The 9,149-nt window shown below is 31.9% G+C and overlaps 1 protein-coding gene across 1 annotated transcript; it reads right to left on the bottom strand.

Moving 5' to 3' along the window:
- Positions 1–3,754: 3,754 nt before the first annotated feature.
- On the bottom strand, positions 3,755–5,278 carry LOC137918706 (uncharacterized). The gene is made up of 3 exons (XM_068761584.1): positions 5,162–5,278; positions 4,258–4,557; positions 3,755–4,157 (listed from the first exon to the last, which is right to left on the bottom strand). The coding sequence occupies exons 1-3, from the start codon at positions 5,232–5,234 to the stop codon at positions 3,928–3,930; spliced, it is 603 nt and encodes a 200-aa protein (XP_068617685.1). The 5' UTR covers positions 5,235–5,278; the 3' UTR covers positions 3,755–3,927.
- Between the last annotated feature and the right edge of the window lie 3,871 nt (positions 5,279–9,149).

Here is a 9,149-nt window from a genome sequence, read left to right as displayed (position 1 = left end):
AAACAAACTATTTGGCAATTTATTATTTTTTTTCATAACATCCCCCATCCGCTATCTTTTGCTGTTGTAATTTCTTCAAAACTATTATTGATATTTTTTATAATTAAACTATGACTATAAAACCTGAAATTTTAATGTTTATTTTTCAACGAACGCTGCTTTCTTCTTCATTTCCTTATAAACAGAACTTAGCAAAATCTTAGTTGGTCTTTACTCGACTAAAGGAGTATTTCTACCAAATTTTAAGTCTCTAAGTCTTGTGCCACACTTATTAGATTTCATTGTCACAAAACACTTCTATTATTTACAAGGTTAATTTTCATGTTACATTCATCCACATATACATATTCATGTAGCAAACTGACAATAAAACCTGTAATTATCGAACTATTGAACTAGTTACTCTTACAGTTAAAATGAATAGAGGACATTACTTCAATAGAAACAACTTTTAAGTTTCAACCATTTACACGAATTTTAATCTGTATTTATTCTTTGCCATGACCGATTACGTCTTCACACGTTACGAAACTTCGATTACTTTGGATGCAACTTTTCGAAGAGAAATTCTCGATTCATCCAATAATAATTATAAAGCAAAGAGACTAAGTAACGCTAATTAAATTAAAAGAAGGTACTAGCTAAACTAGACCAAAATGTATTTATTTTCGATAATTTCTCAACTTTTAAAAAAAAATTAGATTAATTTGCTCTTTTAACCATATACATATAAAGTAAGATAATTTTATGGCGATGTAACCTTTTTGGTTTATATATTGCTTGTTAAAGTTGTAATAATATGTTTTATAAAATGTTTATGAACATAACTGGTATTATAAAAATAATTTTTAATTAGCGACATCGTAACATCCGGTGGTTACACCTACTTTAACACGATAATTATATATCCAATACATTGCTTGAGTGATAAGAATAAAGTGTTTCTAGTGATAGTACGAGAGTTTAACGGTATTTACTGGCGAACTAAATTGTGACTGTAACATGTGGTTCGAAGTTCCATCTTTCTATTTCAAATATTACGTTTACGTGTCGAATGCTTTCTTGTTTTAATCACAAAGCTACAATATATAAGAAGTAATAAAGCATAATTTGTCAAATCGATGCTGCCGAAATGTACGGTAAACCACCGTACATTTCGGATATATTTCCAACTTCATATTTATTAAAAAAATTTATATTTTAATAAATATGTATTTTAATATATATTAATCTTTTCAACAGGTTAATGAATACTTAGTTTTCACATACCAGTATTCATATAAATTATCGTACAACTACAAAACAAGAGTTTTCTAGAACAAGTTACGGTTGAAAAGGTGGTCCGTTAAGAACACGTGTTTTGAATTCATTGTCGATATTTTTGGTTGTTATATCAACAGTGTGTTACTTTGCAATGATATCCTGTTTTTAATTCTACATTGCCTTTTAATATCGCAAATTAATTTGGCACGAATTTTTAAAACGAATTATCTAAATAATTAATCGATATATTCGGTTTTTTATACATATAAAAAAGCTTTTTGAACAAAAATAACTAATACGATGTATATATAAATAAATTCGATGGAAAAGCTCAAAAAGTATACAGTTTCAACATCACACGCATACACCCAGTAGTTAATGTTAAGCTAAATACATAAAAGAAAAAAGAATGATCTTGATTTCTTATTCAAGTTTTTAACACAGTCTAATAGAATGACTGAATGCGTTTAGAATATGGTGATAATAATAAGAATTGCGTTACATAATGCGAGAACCTTCATGGATGATGAATCAGCTTCAAGGCAATCAAGTAAACAAGCGCGGTGTTTTTTTTTATTCCTACAAATTGATGTCACAAGCCGCACGATAAGTTGTTTATGTTGACTGTAGTATTTTAAAATAAAACAGGTCGCTTTATGATATTGCGATGTTTGATACGGAGTAATCTTCATACTCCTTCTCATTCTTCTTCTAAAAACTATTCTTATCCTGCACTATCTGTTCTTACCGATGGCGTCGCAGCATGATGTTTATCCTATCTTTAGTGGCTGTGTGTCTGTAAAATTCCTGTACTCGCAGGCAGACGAAGACGCATAAAGCCTGATTTTTATTATGAGATTGCGTAAAATGTACTCTTTGGGTCAGAATACATCCACGGAATTTGCTGCATTTTTCACTGTAGCGTGCTAATGCTGACATAACACTTCGAAAACAACAACACGGTCTCGATCGACTTTCTTCAAGGTTCATTTTTCTGAACCGAGCTGAATATGAAGAAGACCAAGGAATTGACTAGTTTTATGTTAGTATTTCTCGTGATGTCCTGGTCATTTATGTCCGACGACCACTGCTGGACATAGTTTCCCACAGATCTCCAATAGGACCTCCAGTGTCTTCCGCCGATCTTAACAAGGTCGTCTGTCCACTTTGTGGATGGACGTCCTATGCAGCAGCGCTTGTAGGTCTGATATCTTCTATCCAAAACCTTTAAGTACCAGCTGTTCTGTGCAATCGACTGTGCTATATCAGTTATTCACGTTCGTCTATGCACCGTCTCACTCCTAATTTGATCTCATAGGTAAAACCTGAACATAGTACTCTCCATGGTTTCTTCAGCCATGTTGTTCATGAGATCAGAATTTGACGACATTATATTCTGCTATTTCGTGGTTTTGAAGGCTTGTTATAAATAAATAGTCATCAAGTACCTAAATTGTAAGTACTGCCTTTATGGTGTCATACAGTAAGAAATAGAAAGTAACATTCCGGTTTTGTCTGACACAAAACTTATAAAGTATTTCGGACACCGGGGTCAATAACATTTTAAGCGTATTAAAATGAACCAATCGATCTCTTCAATAAAATTACACTTTTCAGTTTTTAAATGTCTATGTCTAATTTCTGGAATGACGTTTTGTTTTATTGTTGCTTCATGTAATAGTTTTTTTTTTGAGTAAAGTAATAAATGGCCTCAATAATTTAAATAAATAAATATTTTAAAAGTATTTTAATGTTATATTATATCACTTAGTTTGTCGGTGAATAAAACCAGGTGGCGTGAGTTGGCACGCGTTTAGAAATGTATGCGATAAACCGATTTGCTGTTCTAAAACATCTGCTTTCGAATAAATTGGAATTATTTCAAAATTTATTACAAATTTTGTTAGAATTAATACTCAGTTCTTAGAAATCTAAATTTTAAGATCGTTATAACTGATATCTTTTATATAGAGTGATGGCTACAGGTGTAACATCGTTATATGGGCCAATGTATATTTCATTTGCTGTAATTAATGTATTGTACATTTTATCCGAAATCAATGATTTCAGAATTAATAAATATCGTCATGATATCATAATAAGAAAAAGAATTTTTAAAATTCGGATTATTACACATTAAAATTAATTATTGTTTACCATTTGTCCCAGCAGACTTTTTACAGACTGAAGTAATTGGCCTATCATATTCTAATTGATTTAGTAGAGGGTGGATGGAAATAAGTATAAAAGCTTTAATACCTGTAATCACCTGTAACCAAACATCCTATATTTATTAGCTTATGATATTTTGATACATATTAGACATTATATTATACGTAGCATAAGAAAAAGATTATCGGAAATTCTAGAGCAATGATTCTATTGCGAAATAATTAAAGATATGTCTGTCGTTTTTTTAAATAATTTGCGTAATAAAATAAACAGTAGTTACATTTCGGGGATATGATTTCTTTTAAAACAAACATAACCATTTCATTGTACAAATCGCTTTAATATAAAATAACATTCTAAAGTAAACTATTAACTAATGAGACTTGCTGAGTGAATTATATTCAAATAGCTTTGCAATCCGTTATTTTTATCCGTCGATTTCTTTGGCTTAAATTTTCCTTGTCCGGTGACGTATGTTATTTTCATATCATATTAAGAGAGAGTATATTTTGTAACGACCGGAGCAACAATCATAGCAACTAAGGCTAGAGTCATGTCTGAGAGGGAACGGAAACCACTACTTGTGTTGCATTTGTCCCCATCGCATTCGTAACAGTACATTAATTCGACGATATCAGAATGAGCCGAATGAGCTTTCCTTATGTCTTCACATGAACCTCGTTCTGAAGCGCAGCCACGTATGTGCCAAGATCTCTTCATATCTAAAATCATTAGATTACACGACATCAGTTTTAGACAACAATAAAACTATAAATTTCCATTGCATACTCTACTTGACGTAAAAAAAAAATTTGAACTTACGTTTATACTGCTCAGCATACGCAACACATCTGTTTTGTCTCGTAACATCTAATGTATGCGGACATAGTTTAGAAGTAGTATTTTCATCCACTTTAGGACAATCGACACAAACGATGCATTCGACTACATCTACTAAAGGACCAGGCCTTTGCGTCGGTGGATTTGGAGCTTGAAGTTGGGGCTTTGGTCTGTTAGTGTCATAAACTAGCACGTCTCCTTGTACGACCACACTTGTCTTATCCACGGCCACGCCTTCCTCTTCAGTGTCATCGGGTATTCCGACTTTGTGTTGTGTTGGGTCTGCAGTAAAATACGCGTTGTTAACAATTCTCGTTTTATATTACAAATGATAATTATTAATAAATTCTTAGACTTTTTCGTTCTGTTAATTCGGGGAATAACCATTACTTTTAAAGAATAGAAAGGAACAAATTTGAGATTATATTTATAAAACAGTATATATGTGAAAAAAAAATGATCTTTTTAATAATCATCAATTATGTATTACAATTACCTTAATAATGGAAAAAAAAACTCTCACATTTTATTTATTATTACAACTTTTGGGGTATTTTTTTATTTTTGATACTAACATGGAAATTAAAATTTACCGTTAATAAATCTGACAAAAAGAACAAAAAATCAAGAATTCCGATTTAAAATTATATTCAGTATACTAACATCACCTACTTTATTTATTGTAGTTTATAGAAAATAAAAAGTTTGGGACGCCCAAAGCTATATATTATATCTCACTAAGATTTTGTGTCCAAAAATAAAACATAAAAGAAAAAAATTATTACCTATAATTTATTTATTAATCGTATTAAAATATTGAAGTTATTTTTAAATAAAGAAATAAACATTCAATACTCAAATAAAGAATAATGAAATAAATATTTACCTGAGGTTCCGGCGTTTCTAAAAAACGCCACCGAGGTGATCACAGCGAAAATAATTAACGTAAGCTTACTCATAGTACCAGTCTATACAAAAGTCATTACTATCTACGCCAGTTTAACCTTAGCACGAATACTTTATATGAGCCGGCTATCTTTACAATCAATAAATACTGCACGCTTGGACAACCCTAAATGCACGCACTCGTCAGAGCAAATCAACGATTTCTGTGGTCCGTAAACGTCTAGCAAGTGGTCTAAATGATATGAGCGGAAGATAATGAATTATGGTTTAATTAGGTGCCCTTTTTATGCATGTTCTATATATTTGTTTATGCTATACATCCTTATATAGATTTATCACACAAATATTGTAAGTGTAATATTTTTTTACATCTACATTTATCACCGGGTCGTAACTGTTACTTCGGAGAAAGTTTTTAACATTCTTTATAGTATTTCTTTATTGGTTAGAAGTGTAAAAACAGGAAGAACGCTACATATTTGATGTTTTCATATTAATATACACAATTCAGAATTATGTTTTAATTCTGAAATATTATTGAGGTCTTTATATTACACAAAGTGATTGTTTATAGGTGCAAAAACTGGTGAATGTATAGGTCATTTGCTGTCAATTAACGTATAGTACACAGTATCCTAAAATTGATGGTTACATAAATCACCTTATGGTAATATAATATGAAAATTCATAATCAAAATTCAGAATACTACATATTTAAATTAATTATTGTTTACTAATTGCTACTGCGGACTTTTTACTGTCAAAGTTCGGCCTATTAAAAACTTATTTAAGTTAATTAAACGACTCATCATCTAGGTTTCAAGCAGGACTTGAAGTTCCCGATAATTTTTGTAACATTTTTAAATTTGGAACTATAACCTTTTCATTTATTAGTAACCGAATTTTCGTAGTAAATTGTAACTGGACTGCGTTCTATACATAAAAAATATTTATTGCAAGTGCCGTATATACAATAAATCAATTAAAGTAAGATGAAATTAACATTTTGTGTGTGTAAGATAGTTGTCTTCCCTTCCACTCTGACTAGAGTTTAACTTTTGATGTCGAATCTAGATCTCAATTTTTGAAATTTGATAATCGTATACTTATACATTTACAAAATTAATGATTAGTGAAACGATTTTAGAATACATCGGTTTTGTAAATGATACAGTGGTGTCATTTTTAATAACTTGTGGTTAAGGATTTGTGCTTATGGTCAAACAGCGCGGTTTTGGTTATAGACTTATGAAACTAGACACTTAATGAATTATATAATAATATTTCTTTTTCTATCCACAAGGTTGGAATAAATTCCTATACGATATTAGAAAGTCAGCAAACTGTTATATATTTAAAACAAGGTTCGAGACCTATTAACGGAAGAATCGACTAATATTTGGTATACGTTTTTTATATATATATTATTATATCCTCCTTTTTTAATGTGTTCATTAGTAAAAGTAGCTTACAAGTAGAAGAAGTAGTGTACTAATTATATAAGACTTTGTCTTGTATTTCCTTTTTATCACATTTACACACCTGCTTACTTTTTACCTATGCTCCAATTTAACTGCTAGAAAATACAAGGCTGGATATAAAAAGAGTTAATTTATTCTAATTTTCTTTTTCTCAGCCTATGGACGCCCACTGCAAGGCCTGGGCCTCCCCCGGAGAACGCCGCGATAACCAGTCTAGCGCTGCCCGCATACAGCGACTTAACTATTTCGTTGATTCACCAAGTGTGGGGCCCAACCGCGCCGCGTCCACCTACGCGAGGTCCAAAAGTCGAGGTTTCAAGTCGCCATTCGAGAATGTTTTAGCCCAACGGTTCACTGATGATAGATGACAATGACAGGACAGCGTTCCTGAAATGCTGCAGGAAGATAGTGGAGGATTGAATAAAAAGAAATAATACTGATACAGGTCAAAATAGATATAAATTAAGGTAAAGAAATGTGATATTACCGAGTAATATCATCTGTGATATTTGAAGAACGAGGCGAAGAAAGTGAAACGATGAATGAACGGGAAAAAGTATGAACAAGAATAACAGAAAATCGTAGAATGAAAGAAGAAGAAAGAACGACCATACGAAGAATAACAGAAGAGTTCAGAAATTAAAGGAAAAGAAAGTGAGAAAATGATTTAAAAATAACTAACCATGTCCTACAACGAGATAGTGAGTCCGAGAGGTTACCGAGAACGAGGGCCCCTAAAAAATGGCCAACGGTTGCACGAGCGATGTGTGATTTATAGATAAATAATATAATGATAAACAACGGTGCCGTTAAAGGAAAATTTTTTAAAAAAATAAGCTTATCTCATGACAAATAATTCAATAGTTAAGTGTGATCTAGTACAGATTGTGTGGTAGATTATCATGCGTACCTTAGGTTACGAAACTGTATCGTTATAGAATTAAGAAAAGCACTGGCTTTCATTGAATTGATATTTTCTATTTCTTATTAAATACTTTATGTAAGAGGTAGACACTCGAAAGTTATTTTGTCATACTGCTTCTCCGTTGCCATTTATCTCTTTTAATCGTTATAAATATTAGTGTCGAAAATGTTTAAATTATACCTCTGCGGTAATTAATTGAGCTGTTACTTTATTAATTTAACCATCTTAGGAGGCCGTCACGATTTAAGGTTGATTAGGTCGATGTTCCATGGATTGACAGGGCTCAAAGACCCCTGCAAGGGTACTAAGTCTAAATCAGTCGTTGGACTGTTTCGTGGGTAGTCGAGATAATTCAATCTTGATGATCATTTACTTTTGTCGGATTATAACTCATTTATTGGAATAGACTTTTCTTCTATAACAGACTTTTCTTTTAAAAGAATAGACTTTTGAAATGAAATGAAAATGGAATAGACTTTTCTTTTCTTGACTTCAAGCTTACGATGCGTTTGTCGGTCGTGGTTTCCTTTCTAGAACCTTTAAGGCTCAAGTGGCCATCAGTTCTGCTTACTATATGACCTACTTACTACCACGTCAACTTGCTAACCTGTTCTATACCGCCTACTTTCATTCATATACGAATCTTCTACTTCTTGATATCGTCTCATAGAAAAATCCAGAGCATAACCCTCTCAGCGACTCATTTAACTATTGTGAACTAAAGAGGCGCTGAGTGAGAGACTTGGTCTTGGAGCCGTAAATCATCACCAGTGACACATTGGACTTTCGTTCTTTTGTAGGCTTTTATTTTAAGGGACCAAGTCAAAATTAAAATTATTAGTAATAAAAACTATTCATCAAGTGTAAATCTATCACATAAAGTGCAAAGCTCAAGTGAAACTTTCGTTAGGTTAACTGTTATGTCTGTTCGCTTGTCACACCTTACCAGTCCTTGGCCAGGTCCAGAAATTTGAGGTCCCAAGGGTCATCTGTTCCAAGAGCTATACGGCCTACCTATTGATATATCAACTTGCCAATCGTCTGGGTTTTAGATACTTTTGTCTCCCCTAATTCTTAGTATTCGTCCGGTAAAACTTGTTCACTTTTGTTATTTTCACTACAAGATAAAAGTTTCATTTAAGATGTATCTTTGGTCTTCAATTATTACTATTACTTGCTGGCTCGACTGAACTTACATATTTTTCAGACTTATTACAGGTTTTAACACTTATGCACAAATTTTTATTCATGATTATTAATTTAAGCTCTATTTAAGATATAGTTTGGTCATGTGTCATCCACAATTGAAGATGCAATGAAAGTGTAAAGTCGTCATATAAACTTATTCAATATTAGTACAACTAAATGTATTATAAATAGATGTAACAGATAAATAAACATGTCTACTATATCATCACTATAAATGAAAGGCTGTTGTACATAGATTTCCTTTATAAATTGACAATTGAACCGGGTGGAAGCGGCTTGTATCCAGCATCTTTCGACGACTTTATAAAGGTCATCTATTCACTTTGTGCAAGATCATAGTCTATTTTATCTAA

The sequence above is a fragment of the Battus philenor genome, unplaced genomic scaffold (genome assembly GCF_028537555.1).
Source record: "Battus philenor isolate CCGP_79_NKW_IND1 unplaced genomic scaffold, ilBatPhil1.0.hap1 SCAF_15, whole genome shotgun sequence".
NCBI lineage: Eukaryota > Metazoa > Arthropoda > Insecta > Lepidoptera > Papilionidae > Battus > Battus philenor.
This window is presented reverse-complemented; position numbering and strand designations above follow the sequence as displayed.

Excerpts from the sequence above, each read along its gene's own strand:
- LOC137918706 (XM_068761584.1), bottom strand. The coding sequence starts at position 5,234 with ATGAGTAAGCTTACGTTAATTATTTTCGCTGTGATCACCTCGGTGGCG. Across the intron at positions 4,558-5,161 it reads TAGAAACGCCGGAACCTCAG|ACCCAACACAACACAAAGTC; the intron begins GTAAATATTTAT and ends ATTTTACTGCAG. Across the intron at positions 4,158-4,257 it reads GTATGCTGAGCAGTATAAAC|ATATGAAGAGATCTTGGCAC; the intron begins GTAAGTTCAAAT and ends TAATGATTTTAG.